We start from the raw sequence: 24,931 nt of genomic DNA, 5'->3' as shown, positions 1-24,931 counted from the left end.
CTGATGTATGGTACTTTTTATTTGCCAGAGTGTGCCATAATGACAAATGTCGGTTCAGCCAGTCTGCATAAAAGCCAGCCAGCCAGTTTAGTCTCATACACCAGACCGGACCAGACCGGCAAACCTGGAAATCAGCCCAAATCTACACCCTAAGAATATAGTAGTTAATGCTAGCTCTGTCAATAGATGATTCCTGTACTTTACACTCTACTGTTGGCCTTGTGCACAGGTGGAAGTTTAATTTAAAAGAAACACAAGTGTCAGGGCCTCAGATATGACCAGTATACGGCATACATTTTAGGACATCCTCAGGTGTCAGGCTTCAGCGTCAGACCTTAGATGAAAAGGCATAAGGTCTCAGGAAAACCTCTGTCAGACGTCACACTAAAAGGCGTCAGAAAAAAAGTCGTCAGACTAAACGGCCTCGGAAAAAAAGTCGTCAGACCAAAAGGCATCAGAAAAAAAGTCGTCAGACTAAACGCCCTCAGAAAAATCAGTCTCATATTATTTCTTCAAACTTTGATTTAACAGTCGGCAGAACATGGGTGCAGACTAGTAATTTATTTATCTGTCTGAAAAAACAGGGGATGCAAATCTCGGCAGGTAATAAATACACCTCTGCCGAATAATGCATCCAGGCTGTAATTATATTTCAGGAGGTCTGTGAATCAAAGGATTTTACCAGCTCATATTCTGGGTCCTTTTGGCTCAACAGTGTGAATTTCATTCATTTAATAATGACCTAAGCATAATGCACAGGGGATGCATTTTTCAGCAGCAGCAATCAGTTCTGTCGAAAAATGCATGCACCCCTTAACACCCTCATGAAACTTCAAGTCAAAGTTTGATAGGAGCACCATCATGGCTTTATTAGCACGTAGCATACTTTATTTGATGGGCCTTGACACTGCGAATGACTCCCTACATTAATTTTCCGCATTTAAAAACCTTGTTTTCGTAGAGCTATCTGAAATCCCATGCTTAAAAACGCAGCCACACACAAAATAGTGAAGAGTTGGCTGTAACGCCCACCAATGTAATAACTGTCCACAAACCATAAACATAATAAAAATCTGCAGCATTTAATGTAATAAACCCACAAATGTAATACATTCTCCACAAACGTAATAGTCGCTGCCTACTACAAACATAACACGCAATTTCCCACAAATGTAACAACTATTACGTTGGCAGGGATTTATTACATTTGTGGGGAAGTGAAAATCTTTATTGTAATAACTTCCCACAAATGTAATAATACAATGAATAATGGTCGTTGTGGTTGTTGTTTGTTTGTTTGCCTATACACCTACTACTACTACTGACCGTGGGTGCAAAATCCAGCTGCTGACTCTCTGCTCCACTATCACACAATGGATCCCCCGGCACCAGGGGCGAAAATCCCATTTCATAGTTGGGGGGGACAATAAACAGTAAAATTTTAGAGAATAATTCCAGGGGGGGACAAGGAAAAAAAGTTGTAGCCTGTCCTTTATACAGCATCTTTTACCGCAATTTGATGCTTTAATCTTCTCTCTATCTCTCCAACAGACAGAGTGAATGTCTATACTTATGAGAAATGGCTTAACAACTAAACATTTCCTGCAATTAAACTGGTAAACTGGTTTATAAACAGTGTGCTGTGAGATCTGCCGCTGCGCACCTCACAACCGTGCGTAATAGTCGCGCGTCATGACCGCTCCTCGTCTGTTAAACTGCACGTCTTTCATGTTTGTCTCACTGACAGGTGGAGAGCCTACAGACAGGTACCCATTAGCTATGCTCCGTCAACCATGCGTAATAGTCGCGCGTAATGTCCGCTCCTCGTCCGTTAGACTGCACGTCTTTCATGTTTGTCTCACTGACAGGTGGAGAGCCTACAGACAGGTACCCATTACCTACGAGCCGCTCCGCCACAACCTTGCGTAATAGTCGCTCGTAATGACCGCTCCTCGTCAGTTAGACTGCACGTCTCTCATGTTTGTCTCACGGACAGGTGGAGAGCCCACAGACAGGTACCCATTACCTATGAGCCGCTCTGCCACTGACTGCTCTTGTCCTGTCCTCTCCCTCTTCCTTCTCTCCTGTCCTCTCTGACTATCACTAAACTCTGAGCTTAATCATTAGCCTTTAGCTTAGCAGCACTTGTAATTGAGTAGGCTTTTGAACAATGCAGGAGAAATGTTGCAGACAGTTTATATTATCAGCCTGGGCCTGGGGCTTGTTGTAACAGTAAATGGGATGTGTCGTAACTTGTGTAAGTTAAACTGTGTCTGTGTGAGTGAACATCTTATTCTGCGATGCGCGATGTGGGCAGCCGGGTCCAGCCACACGCTGCTACTGCTGCCAAGCAGCCCCGCCCGTTGGAAAGAGTGTGGGATATACCACTACTAGGAATGGGAAGGGGGGGACTAAATCTTTTAAGATTTAAATAGCACATTATTGCGCGATTATAATGAGAACCGCTTACATTGTGCTTTTAATAAATACTACTGCATTGTTCAAAAATTATTAATTGTGTCTCAAATGATTCTAGGGGGGTACAGCTTTACTGAAGGGGGAGTCATGTCCCCCCTGTCCCCCCCAGGATTTCCACCCCTGCCCGGCACCACCAGGGGGTGGCCAGCCAGTTAGTCCGACCACAGCACTTCCAACATGAAGCAGTCTGTGCATTTCTCCCTCATTGTGCCAGCATGGACTGTGAGGACAGTTGCGTTTATCTCATCGACGGGAAATCACATCCATCTGCTATATGTGATGTACATGCCCTTATTTGGATAACACATCCTGATATTCCCCACACATAAAGCCTATTGACAGAGTATTATGATCATCACTGATGCACCTGACAAAGAAGATTATTTTGTTTCCTTAAAAATCAAGACGGTAGCTTTCCTTTCAGCTGTGTGCGCACTCCCGCGAGGTGCATGCAGTTCTCGGCAGGCATTCAGATCTCGGCATAACACCGGCCATGCTCCTAGCATAAGAAATACGGACACCAATACTGGCATCGGTTTTAAAGGAAATATCAGCAAATTTATGGATAAACTGTTCGGAGATCACAAAGATCATTCATAGTTTTCAGTGACGTGACCCACGCAGCTGGAGGGCAAAACAAGCGGTTCAACCCACAAATACTTAGGTCATCTCACTGATCATTAACATAAGTTAACATAAGTTTTGGGTGATTGTGATCAGTATCCAGCTCTCGCCGCTGTTTTTTTGTTTTTGTTTTGTTTTTTCTCGCCGCTGTATTTCAGTCACTGAAAACAGTCCCTGTCTGGAGGATCCCTCGCCTAAAAGCCCAGATCATAGCTTTAAAACTACAACTGTCATCTGGGAGGTGAAGTCAGGGTTTCCCTCATCATTATAACACTTGCTCAAGTCGAATGAACGGGGAATATGAAAAAAAACTCTGCATATCCTCTGAATAACATCTCTAGCTATATCGCCACCACCACAACAACAACAACAACCTCCCTCTACAAACAAATGTTGCTCGTCGTTCTCTCAGCATGTGTCAGTTAGTTCACAAAAGCAAACATAATGACTCACTGTTAACTGGTAAGTTAGTTAGTTGGCTCCTCTGACCTGCTGCTGTTGCTGCTCATAAAACGTACAGTTTGTAGTGAATCCATCTACGTTAGGACAATAAACAAATACAAAATAAGACACCCGTACGCACACTGCTTCGGCACATAGGCTACTGAAGCGGTGTGCGGACAGGACATGCAAGTCAGACACCCGATATCCCAAAAGTTTAGAGGGTGATGTTGAAATTTTAATGATTTTATATATAAATATATATATTTATTCATTCATTCATTCATTCATCTTCTAACCACTTCATCCTCTTGAGGGTCGCGGGGGGACTGGAGCCTATCCCAGCTGACACTGGGCGAGAGGCAGGGTACACCCTGGACAGGTCGCCAGACTATCACAGGGCTGACACATAGAGACAGACAACCACTCACATTCACACCTATGGACAATTTAGAGTTATCAGTTAACCTATCCCCAATCTGCATGTCTTTGGACTGTGGGAGGAAGCCAGAGTACCCGGAGAGAACCCACGCTGACATGGGGAGAACATGCAAACTCCGCACAGAAGGGCTCCCACACCCGGGATTGAACCAGGAACCCTCTTGCTGTGAGGCAACAGTGCTAACCACCACACCACCGTGCCATGAGACTGATCTTTCTGATGCCGTTTAGTCTGACGACTTTTTTTCTGATGTCTTTTGGTCCGATGACTTTTTTTCCGAGGCCGTTTAGTCTGACGACTTATTTTCTGATGCCTTTTGGTCTGACGTCTTTTTTTCTGAGGCCGTTTTGTCTGACGACTTTTTTTCTGATGCCTTTTGGTCCAATGACTTTTTTTCTGATGCCTTTTGGTCCGATGACTTTTTTTCTGAGGCCGTTTTGTCTGACGACTTTTTTCTGAGGCCGTTTAGTGTGACGTCTGACAGAGGTTTTCCTGAGACCTTATGCCTTTTCATCTAAGGTCTGACGCTGAAGCCTGACACCTGAGGATGTCCTAAAATGTATGCTGTACCAGTAACATCTCGTGAGACTAAAGAGATTATATGTTACAACAAGGGCTGACTGCCATTAGAGGTCTTAACAGCTTCAGTTGTGTTTGTATTTTCAAGAGTGCATGACTGAATATGTCAGCTTGTGTAAAATCATCCTATGAATTTTTATGATTTTCCTCATTTTCCCTCGTTCATATTCCTAATTTTTTAGGACTAGTTTGACAACACACATCAGTCTGGAGACCTACCCACCTTGTCATGAATATTCATCACAACAGTAATAGTGTCAGGAGGCTGGGCACAATATCGGGAAGACCAATAAATATGATGAAAGAAAACTACCACAGTAAAAACCAAAGCAACCATCAGTTCATACAGGCAAACCAGGGAGCCAGACTTTTTCTGTGTACCAGGTCTAGCCTCCTGTCATTTAAAGAGAAGGTAACTGCAAAAAGACACAAAGGCATTCCTTACCATTGTAAGAGAGGCGAGGCTTGCTTAGACACATGATGAAGTGAACTTCCATTTCATTGGACGCCACAGACTTGGAGCAGACAGGACACTTGAATCCTAGGATAAAGAGCAGAGAATGGATGAGTGAAAAATTCAAATATATACCTCTATCAGCTTCATCACGATTTGTGCTCATTAAATACGTTTAACCCAGCTGAAGGCCTATTACATCATTACTGAGTATATTCCCAAGAAGTGGGTAAAGGGCAGTTTTTAGATGTCTTTTCATAAAAGAAAGGTGAAAATGTGCTTGAGATTTAAATGATGGTAGACATTTATCTTCTAAGGTGATGATCTAAAGTCTAGGAGGTGATAAATTATCAGCGAATCACTTCAGTGTTGCTGTTTTTCTTCAGGGCCCTGGGACCCCATCTAATGACAAAACATGACAAACTAGCTGTGGAAGTTGTGATATAAAGTAGTGCTGCACGATTAATCTAATCGCAGTTGCAATCGCGATGTCAGGTTGTGCTATTACATAACTGCACAAAAGGCTGCGATTTGCGATTTAATGTAAATAAATGTTAACATGTGTGCCTGTGAACGTGACTACCTCTCCTGTAGTGTGTGGAGTCTGTTGACATTACGCCCACAAGCTATCCTGGTGTGTGCTGCACTTATGGTCACCTGACCACCTGGCGTGCAGCAGTGACCAACACGACCAAGAACAGGCTGAGTTGGTGGCGAAAAAAAAAAACCCAACGTCTATTATATGGCGACACTTTGGATTTAGGTACAACAACATTGAACAGAAAGCTGTGTAAAAGTTTAAAAGTTCACGTCCCGCAGCAACATGACCAAACTATGTCAACACTTGAGACAGCACAGAGAAAAGTAGGAAGAATGCATGTGAGAGAAAGCCACGTCAAGTAACGTTAAAGACAAAGAGACAACTGAAAGCCACCAGGGCCTCATAAAACAACAAAGCACAATTATGCATACATTTGTAAGTGTCACACTATACAACAAGACCTCAAAGAGACACAGGGAAATCATGGACTCCATGACAGACTATATAATAACAACTGAAAAATTGAGCAGAATTTTGCTCAGGCTCAGCCCACTTGACATGCTGCTGTGTTGTGCTATGGCCTATTCACATGCTTCATGTCATTTACGTGACAAGACCTGAACACAACACAGGCTCCGCTCCAACTGAGTGTGTGTGTACAGTGCCGTGCTGCGCTACTGTGTGAGCAGTGTGTTTGACCGTGCGAAACAGCAGCCTTTCGATGGTCATTTACACACTGTCCACAACAATAACTATGTCAGGTCAGGTCAGTGCCCCCCCTAATATAATGGTAGGGGAAACACTGAATCAAGCAAGAAGACTAATGATACCCTTTATTTGTTATATTGTAATCGCAATCGCAGCTCGCGATATTATCCACCAAAATCGCAATCGCACATTTTTATCAAATCGTGCAGCACTAATATAAAGCACAGAGCGGCCTAGATCAAACAGTCCTCTTTGAGTCTCCAGCAAAATCATGCTCATATCAAATGTTGAAATACAAAATGCAAGGGATGTTTCACATTTTCTCATTATGACTTTTAAACAGGTCCACCCCAACAGATCCTAACAGATCAGGCTGTTCTCATGCATAGTTTGTATGTTTTTAAATATCCCACGTAATGATGACCCTGTAATAAATGCATTTGGAAGGCTTAGATCACGTGACCAATGTCCTGATGGGACTAGAGAACAAAGAAAGAAGTGGTCTCTTAAGGAGGCAGGTATGATGGGTGGGTCGTTGGACTTAAAGGGGAACGAATGTTTTTTTTCATAATGGGCCCTATTTTCCGATCTACTTTTGTCTAAATGAGTGATAGGATGTTCAAAAGGCTGCCATATCCTATCCAAATCCAGTTGGTCAAAGTCGGGTAAAAATTCAGCCATGACTACTCCAAACAGAGTAACTCCTCCATTTGTAAGGTCACTCCAGTGGTAACTTCCTGCAACAACTCAAATCTCGCGAGACGTGAGATTTCAGAGCCAGACTTTCACTCTCTGAGTGAGTGTTTTGACTTGCCACAACAAACATGTCCGAATTTTTACCCAATTTTGACCAACTGGATCTGGATGAATCATTTGAATTTGATGACCGCCCATAGTTATTTGAACATGGAGTACACGGACGTACATGAACGCAGAGCTTAGTGAAACTGCAGAGCGGACGAGGTGAGAGAGGGAGCAGCAACAGGCAGAGGAACATGTCTGAATCAAGCTAAAGGTAAACACAGACGTTCACTTCTCCTTTCCGTTATGTTGTCGGATAATTATACTAACAGTGCGCATGCATCCGTGCGTGCAGCCTGTTGTAGTCGCTTCTGCTTGTTTTCTTAGTTTTCCTATTTTTTGCTTTATTAAGTTACGTATTTGTGCTTGTTTTTTTATGACTGTCATGTTGAAACTGCGCCCTCTCCAAACATGCTGATTGAGAGACTTGTGCTCTGTATCCTCACTCTGGAATTACTTCTTTCATTCGGACTCGGCATCATTGCGCAACAACTTCATGGCTGCATTGTTTACTCCAGAGATCAGCTGATTGCGCTGAGGCCAGCCAGCCGGCTTGGCGGCTGGAACATCAAAGATCCCAGCTGAAATGTGGAGGAAAACACATAGAGGATGCAGGGGAGGAAGTAAACAGCAGAGGAAAAAAGCAGGGTTGAGACAACGGAGGCTTATGGAGAAGAGAAGATATAAGCCGTGTCTCCCCTCTCTCATCATAGGCAACGTGAGGTCGCTGGCAAATAAGATGGACGAGCTAACAGCGGTCGCCAGGAGTCAGAAGGAGTACCAGGAATGTAGTCTGATGTGCTTCACTGAGAGATGGCTTCACCAGGACATTCCTGACAACAACTTCTCCATCAACGGCTTTCAAACTGTTCGGGCCGACCGGGACTGCACCGAGAGCGGTAAGCGCAAAGGAGGGGGGCTTGCCGTTCTAGTAAATAACCGCTGGTGCAGTCCTGACCATATTTCTATTAAGGAACGAATCTGTTGCCCCGACATTGAACTGTTTGCTGTTGGACTCAGGCCGTATTATCTGCCCAGGGAGTTTTCACATGCCATTATTGTAACCGTTTACATCCCCCCCTCTGCCAACCCGACGTCAGCATGTGCAGTCATTTACTCCGCCATAGCCCGCCTGCAGACTAAACACCCGAGTGCCTTCATAGCTATCTCGGGTGACTTCAACCATGTCATCATGGCAACAACATTGCCCACCTTTACACAGTATGTGAGCTGTCCTACCAGAGAGGAGAGAACACTGGACTTGCTGTATGCAAACGCCAAGGATGCATACAGCTGCTCCCCCCTCCCCCCTCTGGGTAGGTCAGACCACAACCTGGTGCACCTCAACCCCTGCTATGTACCACTAGTCAGGAGCCTGCCTGCGACCATGAGGACAGTGAGGAGATGGTCAGAGGAGGCTTATGAGACACTGCAGGGCTGTTTTGGTGTGACAGACTGGCAGGCAGTCTGTGAGCCACATGGGGAGGACATCGACGGGCTCACAGAATGCATCACGGACTACATCAGTTTCTGTGTGGACTCCACTATCCCAGCCAGGACTGTCGATTATTATCCAAATAACAAACCGTGGGTAACAAAGGACATCAAAGCCATCCTCAATGAAAAGATGAGGGCCTTCAGAGCTGGTAACAGGGAGAAGGTGAGAACAATACAGGGGGAACTGAAGATGAAGATCAGGGAGGCTAAGGAGAGGTACAGGAGGAAGATGGAGTGGAAACTCCAGCAGAACAATATGAGAGAGGTCTGGAGTGGAATGAGGACCATCACTGGCTTCAGGACCAACAACAACAGAGGAGTTGAAGGGAGCGTGGACAGGGCCAATGAACTGAATTTTTTAACAGATTTGACACTGCTAGCCCTGCCCACCCACCCCCCCCCCCCCGACTCTTCTGCTGTCTGTCTTGGACAACCATCACCCACTCCACCCTCCTATGTGGAGTACTTCAGCATGTCTTCAACATGAGCCTGACTCTCCAGAAGGTCCCCATGCTGTGAGGGTCATGTTTTTTGACTTCTCTAGTGCGTTCAACACCATCCGTCCAGCTCTACTGGGTGACAAGCTGACAGCAATGCAGGTGGATGCCCCCCTGGTGTCCTGGATTGTAGACTACTTGACTGGCAGACCACAGTATGTGTGCTTGCAATGCTGTGTGTCAGACAAAGTGGTCAGCAATACCGGGGCTCTGCAGGGGACTGTCCTCTCTCCCTTCCTCTTCACCCTCTACACCACAGATTTCAGCTATTGCACTGAGACCTGCCATCTTCAGAAGTTTTCTGATGACTCTGCTATAGTTGGATGTATCACCAAGGGTGATGAGGATGAGTACAGGGCTGTTTTGGATAACTTTGTCACATGGTGTGAGCAGAACCATCTGCAGCTCAACATGGCAAAGACAAAGGAACTGGCTGTGGATCTGAGGAGGACCAAGACACCGGTGACCCCTGTTTCCATCCAGGGGGTCAGTGTGGACATTGTGGAGAGCTATAAGTACCTGGGGGTACATATGGACAATAAATTGGACTGGGCTAAGAACACTAACGCTCTCTACAGGTAGGGCCAGAGCCATCTCTATTTTTTGAGGCGACTGAGGTCCTTCAACATCTGCCGGACTATGCTCAGGATTTTCTATGAGTCTGTGGTGGCCAGTGCTATCCTCTATGCTGTTGTGTGCTGGGGCAGCAGGCTGAGGGTGGTGGACACTAACAGACTCAACAAACTGATCCGCAAGGCCAGTGACGTCGTGGGAACGGAGTGTGACTCCTCTGATGGTGGTGTCAGAGAGGAGGATGCTGTCTAAGCTACGAACTATCTTGGACAATGTCTCACACCCACTCCACCATGTGCTGGTCAGGCACAAGAGTATTTTCAGTGGGAGACTCATACCACCTAAATGTACCACTGAGCACCACAGGAAATCATTCCTGCCTGTGGCCATCAAACTGTACAACTCCTCCCTCTGAGTGGCCCTGAGACTATTTCACCCACAGTCAACATGTGCAATAATTTAATTTAACTTGTGCAATAACCCCATTTCACCTTGACTGTATATATTCTGTGTATTATCTATTTAGGTTAGTATATATATTGTGTAAATAATCTTGTTTAGGTTACTACATATATATGTATATATATACAGTACAGGCCAAAAGTTTGGACACACCTTCTCATTCAATGTGTTTTCTTTATTTTCATGACTATTTACTTTGTAGATTCTCACTGAAGGCATCAAAACTATGAATGAACACATGTGGAGTTATGTACTTAACAAAAAAAGGTGAAATAACTGAAAACATGTTTTATATTCTAGTTTCTTCAAAATAGCCACCCTTTGCTCTGATTACTGCTTTGCACACTCTTGGCATTCTCTGGATGAGCTTCAAGAGGTAGTCACCTGAAATGGTTTCCACTTCACAGGTGTGCCTTATCAGGGTTAATTAGTGGAATTTCTTGCTTTATCAATGGGGTTGGGACCATCAGTTGTGTTGTGCAGAAGTCAGGTTAATACACAGCCGACAGCCCTATTGGACAACTGTTAAAATTCATATTATGGCAAGAACCAATCAGCTAACTAAAGAAAAACGAGTGACCATCATTACTTTAAGAAATGAAGGTCAGTCAGTCCGGAAAATTGCAAAACTTTAAATGTGTCCCCAAGTGGAGTCGCAAAAACCATCAAGCGCTACAACGAAACTGGCACACATGAGGACCGACCCAGGAAAGGAAGACCAAGAGTCACCTCTGCTTCTGAGGATAAGTTCATCCGAGTCACCAGCCTCAGAAATGGCAAGTTAACAGCAGCTCAGATCAGAGACCAGATGAATGCCACACAGAGTTCTAGCAGCAGACCCATCTCTAGAACAACTGTTAAGAGGAGACTGCGCCAATCAGGCCTTCATGGTCAAATAGCTGCTAGGAAACCACTGCTAAGGAGAGGCAACAAGCAGAAGAGATTTGTTTGGGCCAAGAAACACAAGGAATGGACATTAGACCAGTGGAAATCTGTGCTTTGGTCTGATGAGTCCAAATTTGAGATCTTTGGTTCCAACCGCCGTGTCTTTGTGAGACGCAGAAAAGGTGAACGGATGGATTCCACATGCCTGGTTCCCACTGTGAAGCATGGAGGAGGAGGTGTGATGGTGTGGGGGTGTTTTGCTGGTGACACTGTTGGGGATTTATTCAAAATGGAAGGCACACTGAACCAGCATGGCTACCACAGCATCCTGCAGCGACATGCCATCCCATCCGGTTTGCGTTTAGTTGGACGATCATTTATTTTTCAACAGGACAATGACCCCAAACACACCTCCAGGCTGTGTAAGGGCTATTTGACCAAGAAGGAGAGTGATGGAGTGCTGCGGCAGATGACCTGGCCTCCACAGTCACCGGACCTGAACCCAATCGAGACGGTTTGGGGTGAGCTGGACCGCAGAGTGAAGGCAAAGGGGCCAACAAGTGCTAAACACCTCTGGGAACTCCTTCAAGACTGTTGGAAAACCATTTCAGGTGACTACCTCTTGAAGCTCATCCAGAGAATGCCAAGAGTGTGCAAAGCAGTAATCAGAGCAAAGGGTGGCTATTTTGAAGAAACTAGAATATAAAACATGTTTTCAGTTATTTCACCTTTTTTTGTTAAGTACATAACTCCACGTGTTCATTCATAGTTTTGATGCCTTCAGTGAGAATCTACAATGTAAATAGTCATGAAAATAAAGAAAACGCATTGAATGAGAAAGTGTGTCCAAACTTTTGGCCTGTACTGTACATATATACATATATATATTTACTTTATTTTTTGTTAATAATCCTGTTTATTTGAACTATATATTTGTAAATACTCTTGTTAAATTTCTTATATTTTCACTTATCTTTCCACTCTTGCAAGGAGCACCTGTAACGCAAATAATTCCCCCTCTGGGATCAGTATTTCTGATTCTGATTCTGATTCAATCCGAGCCTATCTGTGTGAAAAAAATGCACTTTTAGTGGACGTATTTTGACTTTGTTTGACGTTGTCTGAGTGCCCTATTATTTAATATAGTGTGCGCTCACGGGCTGCAGGCAGGTCAGCCTGAGCTTCGTACTGGAGAAATGTCAAATATTGAACATCGTATCACTCATTTAGACAAAAGTAGATCGGAAAATAGGGCCCAGTTTGAAAAAAACATCAATCATTAACTGTTCGCCTGGTTGGGCCTTCGGTGGCTTAGTGGTAGAGCAGGCACCCCATGTACAAGGCCCGACTCCAGCCTGTGGCCCTCTGCTGCATGTCACTCCCTCTCAATTTTTTTTTTCAATTTCAATAAGCTTTATTGGCATGACTGTAGATTAACAATATTGCCAAAGACATTAAAAATTTACAAATAAAGTACAATAATAAAAGTAAGTAAGAAAACTATTAAAAAAAAAAAGATTAAATATATGATATATAATACAAAATACACCAATCTACAATACAATACACCAATATATAATATAGAAAAAAAAATGAATAAAGAAAAATGTAGGTTGTGAGTTACAAGGACTGTAAATATAGACAGGTGTGTCAGGTGTTGTGATGGTTGTCCCTCAGGCTGTGGCATAACCTGACATATTTTGCTGCTGCTAAGCTGCTGACTCTGTTCTCTCCAAGGATGTGTTGCATTTTAGTTTGATCAGGCAGAGAATCAAAGTCAGTGACTTTATGTTTTATTTTTGAGAGGAAGTCGGCTCTGATGTGTTCATACTTGCTGCAGTGCAACAGGAAGTGTGTCTCTGTCTCCGCTTGTCTGTGTGGACAGAGCTCACACAACCTGTCCTCTCTGGGCAGACCGGTCTGCCTGTGTTTGCCCGTCTCTATGGCCAAGCTGTGGTCATTGAGTCTGTACATGGTCAAAGTCTTCCTCAGTTTCTCATCAGTCACGGTGCTCAGATATTCTGCCACCGTGTACTGTCTGTTTAGAGCCAAATAACACTGAAGTTTGCTTTGCATTTTTGTGGTCGATGTCCAATAGTTAATGTAATGTTCTTTTTGTTTCTCTATAATTTGGTGGGTCCAGATTGTGTGAGGGCTGTCCTGAGGTCTTGTGCTGTTAGAGGAGCTGAGCCTCAGGACCAGCTGGCTGAGGGGGCTCTTCTCCATGTACTCCTCTTGGCATTGCAGAGCTTTGTAGTGGTAGGAGTTGGGGTCACTTGTTTTAAGGTGTTTATAAAATTTGATGGCTCTTTTTTGAATTCTAATTAAAAGGGGGAATTGGCCTAGCTCAGCTCGGCACCCGTTGTTGGGGGTGTTCCTGTGCACTCTGAGGATGCTCTTGCAAATCTCTGTATGCAGGATTTCGATGGGGTGTTTGTCCCATTTTTCAAAATCTTGATTTGCAAGAGGACCCCACACCTCACTACCATACAGAATAATTGGTTCAATTATAGATTTGAATATTTTGAGCCAGATTCTAATGGGTATATTAATGTTTGAAGATTTCTTTATAGCATAGAAAGCCCTTCTTCCCCTCTCTCTGAGATCATCAACAGCCAGGTTAAAGTTTCCCGTGGACGTGATGTGTAGTCCTAAGTATGTGTAGTCGTGTGTGTGCTCCACCTCATGAGAGCCCAGGAAAAACCTGGTTTGGTCTCCCTGACCCCTGGGTCGTTTCTGGAATATCATAATTTTGGTTTTGTCCAGATTAACTGCCAGGGCCCAGGTCTGACAGAAGGTTTGCAGGTGATCCAGTTGCTGTTGTAGTGCTTCATTTGATGGAGCCAGCAATATGAGATCATCTGCAAAAAGTAGGCATTTAACCTGTGTGTCAGACAGAGTGAGACCAGGGATGTCAGATAGTTCTAGTGATTTGGCCAATTCATCGATATAAATGTTGAAGAGGGTGGGGCTGAGACTGCAGCCCTGTTTTACTCCTCTACTCTGGGGGAAGAAATCTGTTTCCATGTTGTTAATTTTAACAGCACATTTCATATGACTGTACATGGTTTTGATGATGTCATAGACCTTCCCCCCTACACCCTTCTCAATTAATTTTAAGAACAGTCCATCATGCCAAATTGAGTCGAATGCTTTTTTGAAGTCCACAAAACAAGAGAAGATTTTCCTCTTGTTTTGGTGGACGTCTTTATTAATGAGGGTGTGAAGGGTGTAGATATGGTCTGTTGTTCTATGTTTGGGTGTGAATCCTATCTGGCTCTTGCTCAGGACATCATGTTCTCTGAGGAAGTCTTGCAGTCGGCTGTTTAGGATGCTGCAGAACAACTTCCCCAGGTTGCTGCTGACACAGATGCCTCGGTAATTGTTTGGGTCGAATTTGTTTCCACTTTTAAAGATTGATGTGATGATTCCTTCACTCCAGAGGTCAGGGAAATGTCCGACACCCAGAATAAGGTTAAATAATTTTAATATGGCAATGTTAAATTTATGGTCATCAAATTTTAGCATTTCATTTAAAATGCCATCAGGACTGATGGACTGGCTGCAGTGCCTGGATTTTAGCCAGCAGCTCTGCTTCAGTAATTTGGTAGTCTAGGGGGTTCTGGTTGTCTTTAATGACTGATTCTAAAATTTGTAATTTGTTGAGAAGATTGTTTTGGGCCGAATCCAGGGGAACAGCAGTATACAGACTTTCAAAGTGATTTTTCCAGATGTCACCATTTTGAATAGCCAATTCTTCTTTTTGTGGTTTGCTGAAAGAGTGCCATTTCTTCCAGAAGTCATTGGAGTCAATGGACTCTTCAATTATTTGTAACTGATGCCTCACATGCTGTTCTTTTTTAGTTCTGAGTGTTTTTCTGTATACTCTCAGTGTTTCCCAGTACTGGAGGCGGAGCTCAGGGTTGTCAGGTTGTCTGTATTTTTGATTTGACACATTTCTGAGAGTTTTTCTCAGTTGTCTGCATTCTGTGTCAAACCACTCGTCATTGGTCGGGTCTCTTGGTCTGTGGTGCTGGCGCTTTTTCAGACTGGATAAGTCTGCCACATGGTCAAATATGTTGTACATGTCCTGTACAGCCTGTCTGAGGCTGTCCTGATTGAGGGGATACAAGGTGGAAAGAAAACAGTCTAAATGGGATTGAAAGATTGGATTTTTGATTGCTGTCTGATATTCGTCTTTGCTTTTGTTTGTCCATTTATAAGGTTGTTTTCTGTAGGTCAGATTGCAGGGTTCTACTGTGTGAGGGTCGTTTGCTGTCGTTTTAATGTAGAGTGTGATTTTACTATGGTGTGATAAGGGGGTTAAGGGGCTGACTGTAAATGCTCTCAGGTAGAAGGGGTCTAGGTCAGTGATGCCATAGTCTACTGTGCTGTTGCCAAGAGGAGAGCTATGAGTGTAAAGGCCGAATGAGTCCCCTTGAAGCCGACCGTTAACCATGTACAGACCCAATGTTCGGCAGAGCTGCAACAGTTGCTGCCCACTTTTATTGACAGTTTTGTCAAAGTTGTTTCTGCGGGGGTGTGAAGGGAGGGGGATGCTGACTTGACCAGGTATATGTTTGTCTCCCTGTGTGCTGATAAAGTCTGGTTCTGTACCAGTCCTGGCATTCAGGTCTCCACAGATCAGTACACTTCCCTGGGCCTGAAAGTAACTAATCTCATCTTCGAGAATGGAGAAACTGTCTTCATTAAAATAAGGGGATTGTGATGGGGGGATATATGCTGCACACAGGAATACATCTTTATCTGTGGTGATAAGGTCTTTTTTGATTTTGAGCCAAATTGAAAATTCTCCTTTTTTGATTAATTCAATGTATTGTACAAGGTTTGCCTTATACCAGATCAGCATTCCCCCTGAATCCCTTCCTTGTGTTACTCCCTTTAGTTTGGTGGACGGGGACATTATCTCTATGTAGCCTGAGGGACAACCAGTGGAGACATCTCCTCTACACCAAGTCTCTTGCAGTATAAACACATCTGCATTTTCTAACTCTCTAATAAAGTCTGAGGTCCTGCTCTTAAGGCCAAGAGCAGAAGATCTCAGACCCTGAACATTCAAACAAGAGATGACAAAAGATTTAGATTTCATTTAAAACTCAAAAGGCTGCATTTGGTGATCAAAATGAGACAAACTACTAAGTCAAAGAAAATAATTTAAGAGTATCTACATGACATATTATAAAAGGTAACAACTCAATAACTGGTATATTAAATAATCAATACTTATGTACAATGTAAATGTCCTTTTTTTTTTTAAACTGTATGAGAACAAGAAATACTCTAATAATAATAATTCATACAGTGTCTATTGTGGTACCTGTCCAATCAGATGAGAGCAAAGCAGGCTGAGCATCTGCTGAATGTCCTTCAGTTCATTGTGTGGGGGGGTGGTTAAGGTTGGTTCTGCTGCTCTCCGGACCACCTGGGCATAACTCAGTGGGCCAGGGTGTGGCTCTTGTCGCTGTGGTTGGGGTGGGGCCCCTAGGGACAGGAGTGACTGTGGTCTGGCTTGAGGGGGATCATGGTTGCCTTGGTGGGGTCTGATTTGGACATGATGTGGGTGGGGCTGAGGGTGGTCTTGTCTCCATTGTGTTGGTCTGGATGTTGGTTGAGGATGTCTTGGTGTTCTGTGGGGGTTGTGGGCTGATGTGCTCTTTCTGCGGGCCGTGGATTGGTCTCTGTTGAGAGCGACGCTTTTCAGTGTTTGGGCGAAGATGGGGACTGTGCTTTTAAACAGATGGACGTGGTCGTAGAGACAGCTGATGTCCAGGGTGGGGTGGTGGGCTAGGTGGACATTGGGTCTCCGTGCACAGTCTCTGGACAGGCTGCTGTTGATCCTGTGGATGGTGTCAGGGTGGAAGTCTTTCCTTGGGAGCAGAGTGGATATGACCACTCTGCTGTTGGGGAAGGTGGTGGAGGCTTTCTCTATCACTCTCTTGAGTGACTCTGACACCCTCTCCTGCTGGCTCCGCAGATCATTGGTGCCAGTGTGGATGATGATGTGACTCGGAGATCCAAGCCGCTCCTCTGACAGCAGGTCTATGGTTTGGTGGGTGTTTGGACACCAGATTTTAGCCACTTTGTGGGTGGGGAAAAGTTTCTTTTCATTAAGGAATTTTCCATTGGAGTCGATGAGGAGGACAATGTCTGTCTTCTCTCTCTGTTGTGCTGGTCTGGTGGAATGAGGGGAGGTGCTGGTCTGTGGGCTGGATGTGGAGCTGGGGGTGGAGGTAGGTTCTTGGATTGGTGGGTCCTGGCTGCTCACAGGGTCCTGGTTGTGGTCTAGTTTTTCATCCAGGTCCTGTGTAGCTCCACCTCTCTCCTGAAGCTGTTCTGACAGAGTGGTGAGTGCTCTGCTGTGCTCCTCTCTCTCTCCTCTGAGCTCCTTCACCTCCTTTGACAGAGAGGTAAGTTCTCTCCTGTGCTCCTCTCTCTCTCCTCTGAGCTCCTCCACCTCCTTTGACAGAGAGGTAAGTTCTCTCCTGTGCTCCTCTCTCTCTCCTCTGAGCTCCTTCACCTCCTCTGTCAGAGCTGTCAGTGCTGCTAGACGCTGCTCTCTGTCCTGATGCAGCTCTCTGATCTCAGTCCTGAGCAGGCTCAGCTTTCTCCTGCAGCTGTCCCTGTCCTGCCTCAGCATGCCCAGCTCTGTGCTGATGGTGCAGGGATCAGGCTGAGCTGTGGTGGGCTGGCATGGCTGTTGGCTGATCAGCTCTCTCAGTTGTACTAGTTCTCTCTCCAGCTCTGTGAATTTCACCTTCAGTTCGGTGATGGTGCGGTTCAGCTGGGGGTCCTGGACCTGCTCTGGGCTGGTGGGCTCCTTCTCTTCAGGGGGCTGCTCAGTAGTTAGGCAGCTGGGAGCTGGGACCTGGGAACTGTCAGTGGAGCTAGATCTCTCCTGCTGGGCTCTTTCCTTTATAAGGAGGAAGTCCATCTCAAACAGTTTGAGGTTCCCCTGCACCATGATAGTCCCATTCTTGTATAAGTTTACTGTCATCATGAAAGTATCTGAATCCTCTGCTTCTTTTATTTTTATTTTCCAGCCGTTACAGATCCCCTCTTTTTTGACAGAGGGGTAGTGGGCACTGATGGCAGAGTGCCATGCTAGCGGCTGGTCTGTGAAGAGGATCAGGTTGCTGACCTCCCCGGTCTTGTAAAGATCAGAAAACAGGGTTTCTGGTCTTTCTTTTAGCAGTTTTTGTTTAAATGCCTTCCTGGCAGTCTCATTGGTTACATCAGGAGGATAGAGGAGAGGAACAGCCTCTGTACAGCCTTTGGTGGATTCCATCAGGCTCTGCTGCTGTTGAACTGCTGCTATTTAAATTCCTTGGCAACAGTTGCTAAGGGTCTTGTTTACAGCTAGCTGTGTTATGCTAGCTTAAGTTTATTTAGTGTTCAGCAATTTTTTGTTTCCTCTTTTTAAATGTTATATTCCTTCTTGGTAGATTTTTTTTAAAAACAACGGTTTTCTCTTCTGTTTTCTTCCAGCTCTTAGAAGAACAGTAGTTTATCTCACTTTAAAACATCCAAAAAAGCAAAAATATTCAGGCTCATCTTCATGCTCATGGAATCTCTCTCTCTCCCCCTTTCACGCTTGTCTGTCCTATCAATTAAAGGTCAAAATGCCCCAAAAAATATCTTAAAAAAAAAACAAAAACAAAAACTGTTGGTCTGGTTTGCACATAACCATATGCGTTTGTTGTTGAAGGAAAAAAAATGATTTGTGGTGTTGTACTGATGTAGTGCCTTTATTTTGAAAGAGACTTTATGCAAACTGTACATTTCCTTTGAAAACAGACACTGCATGTTACAGGCTGAAGTAGTAGTTATTCCAGAGCATCAACAGCCAACACACCCAGGATACCTTGTACGTCATATGACAACGTGGAAAGTCCATGACCAAATGTCTTAACTAAGGTCCTGTTTAGACGACAACGGTTTCTATAAAAACGGAAAAGTCTGTACTTTGCGTTTTAAAAACCTTCTGCGTTTATATGACGACGTTATTGAAATGATCCCCGTTCACACGGAGCTGCAAAATCTACTGGAAACGCTGTAGTATGCATGCCAGGTCAATGGGTGGCAGTGTAAATTTGCAAAGCAACACCACGGCATGACGCCATGCGCCTGCACTGAAGCGCCTTCCTCTACAACACGGTGATTACAAACCAAAACAAAAAAGATACAATGGCGAAAGCATGCGCAGATAACTTTGTTTGGATGGATGACTAGGTGGAGTTGCTACAGGAACAGATCTGCACTTCACTTCAAATCAACAGGGTGAGCAGCACAAACAGAGCTCAGCATTGTTGTTGTGACAGCTGTTGATGCCTAGTGACTGGAACCATAATGCGCATGTGCGAAAAGTCTCCGTTTTCAGAGGAACTGCATATTGCAAGTTTACATGACAACGGAGACGCTGCCGTTTCCAAAAAGTTGCACTCTGGAACCCGTTTTCGAATCGTTGCGTTTTCAGGCACCCGGAATGCTGCTGTCGTGTAAACGATCAGCCAAAACGCAACTAAAGTTTACCGTTTTCAGTTGAAATCATTGTCGTATAAACGGGGCCTAAGATAGAAACTGTTTAGTTATGAAAATGAGAAAGTTGGTCTGGTTGGTGGGCGGTGCTTGGTACTTAAGTAAACTGTATCCAATATGATGGCCAGGTCACAAACTTTCTCCTTTTACAGTTAAAATACAAGAGTATAGTTACCGACTTGATTGTATAAAGGATATTACTACATGACCTCAGGAACACATCGGAAAACCATTGTCAGTAAACACAGTTCATAGCTGCATCTACAAATGCATGTGCAGACTCTTAAAGCCATATATCCAGAAGCTGTGTCGACTTCTCTGGGCCCAGGCTCACCTGAGATGGACTGACAAAAATTGGAAAAGTGTACTGTGGTCTGACTAGTCCACACTTCAAATTGTTTTTGGAAATCATGGTCATCCGAGCCAAAAAGGAAAAGGACCATCTAGATTGTTACCAGCTCAAAGCTCAAAGCAAGCATCTGTGATGGTATGGAGGTGTGTTACTCCCCATGGCATCATGGGTAACTTGCACATCTGTGAAGGCACCATGAATGCTGAAAGGTACATACAGGTTTTGGAGCTACATATGCTGCCATCCAGATGACGCCTTTCTAAGGGACGTCTCTGCCTATTCCAGGGAGACAATCGGACACATTCTGCACATGTTCCAACAGCGTGGCTTCACATTAAAAGAGTGCAGGTACTAGACTGACCTGCCTGCAGTCCAGACCTGACTCCCATTGAGAATGTGTGGGGCATTATGAGGAAATACGACAATGGAGACCCCGGACTGTTAAACAACTGAGGTGATATATCAAGCAAGAATGAGGAGGAATTTCACTTTCAAAAGTTAAACAGTTAGTGTCCTCAGTTCCCAAACACTTACTGAGTATCTTTAAAAGAAAAGGTGATGTCACACAGTGGTAAACATGCTCCTGTCCTAACTTTTTTGGAACGTGTTGCAGGCATCAAATTCAGAATGGATGGATAGACAGACAGACAGATAGATAGATAGATAGATAGATAGATAATATTATTGTCATTATTATTATTATTATTATTATTATTAGTTGTAGTAGTAGTAGTAGTAGTAGTATCATTATTTATTCATCCCCATGGGGAAGTTCTTGTATCCAGTAAAAAAGTAAAAAAAAAAAAAAACAAAAAAAAAAAAACCTCCTAGCCTTAAACTTTGCACCTGCTTTGCACCTGCTTTACATCTGCGGTGTGGCACCTTCAACTCCACTGGAATTGGGTTTTAAACTCCGTATCTAAACCATTGCAGTGCAAGGAGGTCATGCCATGCGTATGATATCTTCTCATAGCTGTATTAGTCCTCAGTTGAATCAATAAGACAAAACAAAAACAAACAAACACTGCAACTCAGAGCTACAAAGACGTGCTCCCACACAGTATGGCGCATGTGCAAACCATAATGCCACATGACCGCAGTGTATATTTATACAAAAAAAAAAAAAAAGTTTATCAGTTTAGACATTAAAAATCTTGCCTTTGGACTAAATTTGATTGGATATAGGTCAAAAAGGATTAAAGTTTTAAACAGCGTCGCAACTGTTTTGGAATCGAGCTTGTTAATAAATGTGTGATGTAATGACGTCCTGTCAATCGCAGCGTCCAATTAGAAAACACTTCAATGTCTCATTCTGTATTTTGTCCATCCACTTTTCTCCTTTCTCACATATTTTCACACACTGCCTTGGTGGTTTGATGATGTTGGAGCCGTCTAAGTTGCCCCCTCCTCTGCTGTTTGGATGGGACCCATTAGGCCTAACTATATTAGTTCAACACGTAATAGGTAATTAAATCAACCACTGGGCCACATGAGCCGAGTTTGCATCCAGCTGAAAACACAGCCGACTGCTCTGTGATGGAAGACACTTGGATTCAGAACAGCAGCAGTCTGACTCAGGATCACTCAGACTGGATGGATTTTAGGAGCTTTATGAGTCGTGGCTTTGATGCCCTGATTACTAAGGCTTACTGTACTTACTGTATGTTTTCTGTACTTATGCAAGTTATGGTACCAACAAGCTCTCCAACAATCAATCAAGTCTTTAAACCTTGATCCACTGATGACCTCATATAATTAAGTGTCATATATCACAACCTTTAGGTTTTTAGGCCCTTTTTAGATAGAAGTTGTGCAAATTTGCAGGAAAGCCCAATCAGTCTTTTTTCAGCATTGGCAGTAAACAAAATTGGGGAGTGCAGCAAAATGCCGCCTACCTACTTTTGTTTATGCAGAATGCGCCTTTTTTCGGGGCAATGGGGTGCGTGAGCAAGTAACAAAACGTGTAGCTCAGCGTGTGACGTAAACAGTGACGTGGGAGGGAAGCCGCGGCTAGTCAGTCCTTCGGCAATTCTCTCGTAAGTCAGCCCGTTCTTCACTGTCCCTGTCATCTGCCGGTTAATGGCCTCTTCGTCTGCGAGGGCAAGGAGGGCGGGCAATTCTTTGTCTCCCCAGTTGCTCATCTTTACAGTGTCTGTCAGGTTTGCGTTTCCCTCTTGCTACTATCTGCTCACTAATTCCTGCTTTAGCTGTTTCCTGTTTATCCAACACCAGTGGGTTCCACGTGCTGGGTCATCAACAGCTCCTCCCACAAGTCATCAACAGCCCCTCCTGTTGCGGAAGGCCACCTCGGTCTGTTTAAACTAAAAGGGTTCCGCCAATATGACTACCCTACCACGGTACCTCGGATCAAATCGCCAATCCAGCCCTTTGTGTCTAAACACTCGCAGCTTGCTGGCAAAACGGCCCAACATTCGCTGAAAATCTGGCAGTGTAAAAGGGGCTTATGATTATAACATCTACTCTGAATGGATGGTAGTCTTACATGCACCACAGACATGTGGTTATAAAATGACATATACAGTATTAACCATCAACTTGAAGGGCGACTCCTGTGATTTAGTACTGCACTTAAATAAAGTTGGAGTATATGCTAGGGGTGTAATGATCCATTGATCTGGACTTATATATTGATTCAGTGATCAATGATCCAATATCATCGATGCAAAGTGAAAACATTGATCCATATCGTCATCTTTTGGTCATGCTTTTATTTTGAAATTCTGTGTCACCGTCAAACAGCAGCAGGCAGATGGCAAGCAGCCGAGGAGAAAGTCAACAGGAATTAAAGCTGCAAGCAGCAATGAACAGGCCCTCGCACCTTCATGCAACTCGGGGGGGCTGGCAGGACGCCTTCTGACGCGTCACTTCATTTCTGTCAAAGTAAGACACCCCATGCAGGAGTGACTTGGCATATCCTTGGTACAGTGCTGGACGAGACATCAAAATTATACCCCCTGCAGCATGCGTAGACACTAATGATATGTCATGTTTGTGTCTGATAAGAAGTACTTCCTTTCCCCACTAGGTGGCGCTATGACTATCATGGTATATTGTCATATAAATGTGTTCAGGGTGCGACTAACATGAATCATGTGAAGTTTGGTGGACATTGGACCATTTACTCCAAAGTTATAGCAATTTCCTGTTTCATGGCGAGACATCAAAATTAAACCCTCTGCAGCACACGTAGACACTAATGATATGTCACGTTTGTGTACATCAAATATAGACCACAGCATTGAAATTTCAGGTTAATCCAAAGATAAGTGTCTGATAAGAAGTACTTCCTTTCGACAGTAGGTGGCGCTATGATTATCAGGAAATATGGTTATGTAAATGTGTTCGGGCCAGGACTAATATGAATCATGTGGAGTTTGGTGGATATCGGACCATTTACGCCAAAGTTATAGCAATTTCGATTTTTGTGGCGAGACCTCAAAATTCAATACTCCATAGTGGGCATGCCACTCAACATTGGGTAGATCCTGTAATAACTTTTAGTCACAACGTAGTCAGGCTCACATAAACCAAGCTTGGAGCAAATCTGATTAAATCTGTAGGACAAGTTTGTTAAATCACAACACGTGTGAAATGCCAAAAATGACCACGGAATACAAAATGGCCAACTTCCTGTTGGGTTAAGGCAATGGTTCCAAGAGAATTTTTGTGCATCTGGGCATGATACAGGTATGTCCCGATTTCCGTGCATGTCTGTAAAACATGCGGCTGGGGCTGCTGTTTAAAGGGCGTGGCCAAATGGCTTGGCCACTGACGAAACTCATATCACATGTCCAGGCCTAGACTGTTAAGTAGTGTATTAAGTTTCAGGCAGATTGAACCAAGTACACTTCAGTTAATGCCATTTCCTGTGTTTTTGCGAAACATGCAACTTCGCTGTGCTGTTATGGTGGTGCCGTTTGGTGACTTAACGCCATATTCACAATATAACATAACCAAGGTCTTAAGGCCTTCATGACCACATTTGACTTGATATGGTCAACCGTTCAGGAGGAGCAGGTTAAAATGTAGAACATGTCATTTCCTGTCGCCACTAGGTGGCGCTAAGACTATCAGGAAATATGGTTATGTAAACGTGTTCAGGGCGGGACTAATATGAATGATGTGAAGTTTGGTGGAGACTGGACCATTTACGCCAAAGTTATAGCAATTTCGTTTTCCATGGCAAGACCTCAAAATTCAACGTTCCGCAGTGGCCACGCCATTCAACACTGGGCAGATCCTCTAATAACTTTTGGTCACAAGGTGGTCAGGCTCACATAAACGATGTTTGGAGCCAATCCGACCAAATCTGTAGGACAAGTTCGTTCAATCACAACACGTGCAAAACGCCAAAAATGACCACGGAATTCAAATTGGCCTACTTCCTGTTGGATTTAGGCAATGGGTCCAAGAGACTTTATAACTGACTAATAACTCTTGGTCACAAGGTGGTCAGGCTAATAGATATATATAATCATTAAATGACTCATTCCTGTGGCTACTGTGCGCCAACGTCGCGGCCATCTTGGGGAGGTCACGGCCGGCTGGCTAGTACTGTTGTATGGAGATAAGTCTTCAGCAAACTTGGCGTGCTCACTCAAAAGTCTCAAAGTGTAATTGGGTGCCGGTCCAAAATATTACAGCAAAGCAGAAAAACCCGACAGCACTCACTAATAAGTATAATACATTTTAATATAGTGGATTGCACAGCAGCAATCGAATGGACGCGTTTCAGCTCATAGCCGATCTCAGCGTTAAATGATTTGTGGGCGTGTGTCCCTTTTAACAGAAACCAGCTGGTTCAGATTAACATTAAAAACAATACAAATATGGATCATTCATAAATGCAACCTCAGTGATACATGGAATAGTCCATGGACCGCGGAACGCATCTGAACAAGGGGGGGCCATAATTTCAAGTCACGCGGAGGGGGTGGGGGGGCATATGCACTGAAACAGACAATATTACTGATGTATTAAATAACGTTGCGGAGCACTTTTTTTTTTTATTCCGACACAG

The 24,931-nt window shown here is 44.1% G+C and overlaps 1 protein-coding gene across 1 annotated transcript in view; it reads right to left on the bottom strand.

Moving 5' to 3' along the window:
* znrf1 (zinc and ring finger 1) overlaps positions 1–24,931 on the bottom strand; it is a 182,406-nt gene that overhangs the window by 53,194 nt on the left and 104,281 nt on the right. Inside the window, exon 2 of the mRNA XM_078168274.1 lies at positions 5,010–5,105. Coding sequence (XP_078024400.1) covers positions 5,010–5,105 — 96 coding nt within the window. The remainder of the gene's footprint in view (positions 1–5,009; positions 5,106–24,931) is intronic.

This window comes from Epinephelus lanceolatus, chromosome 5 (genome assembly GCF_041903045.1).
Source record: "Epinephelus lanceolatus isolate andai-2023 chromosome 5, ASM4190304v1, whole genome shotgun sequence".
In the NCBI taxonomy this organism is placed as follows: domain Eukaryota; kingdom Metazoa; phylum Chordata; class Actinopteri; order Perciformes; family Serranidae; genus Epinephelus; species Epinephelus lanceolatus.
Note: the sequence above shows the minus strand (reverse complement) of the source record. Positions and strands in the feature narration are given on the sequence as shown.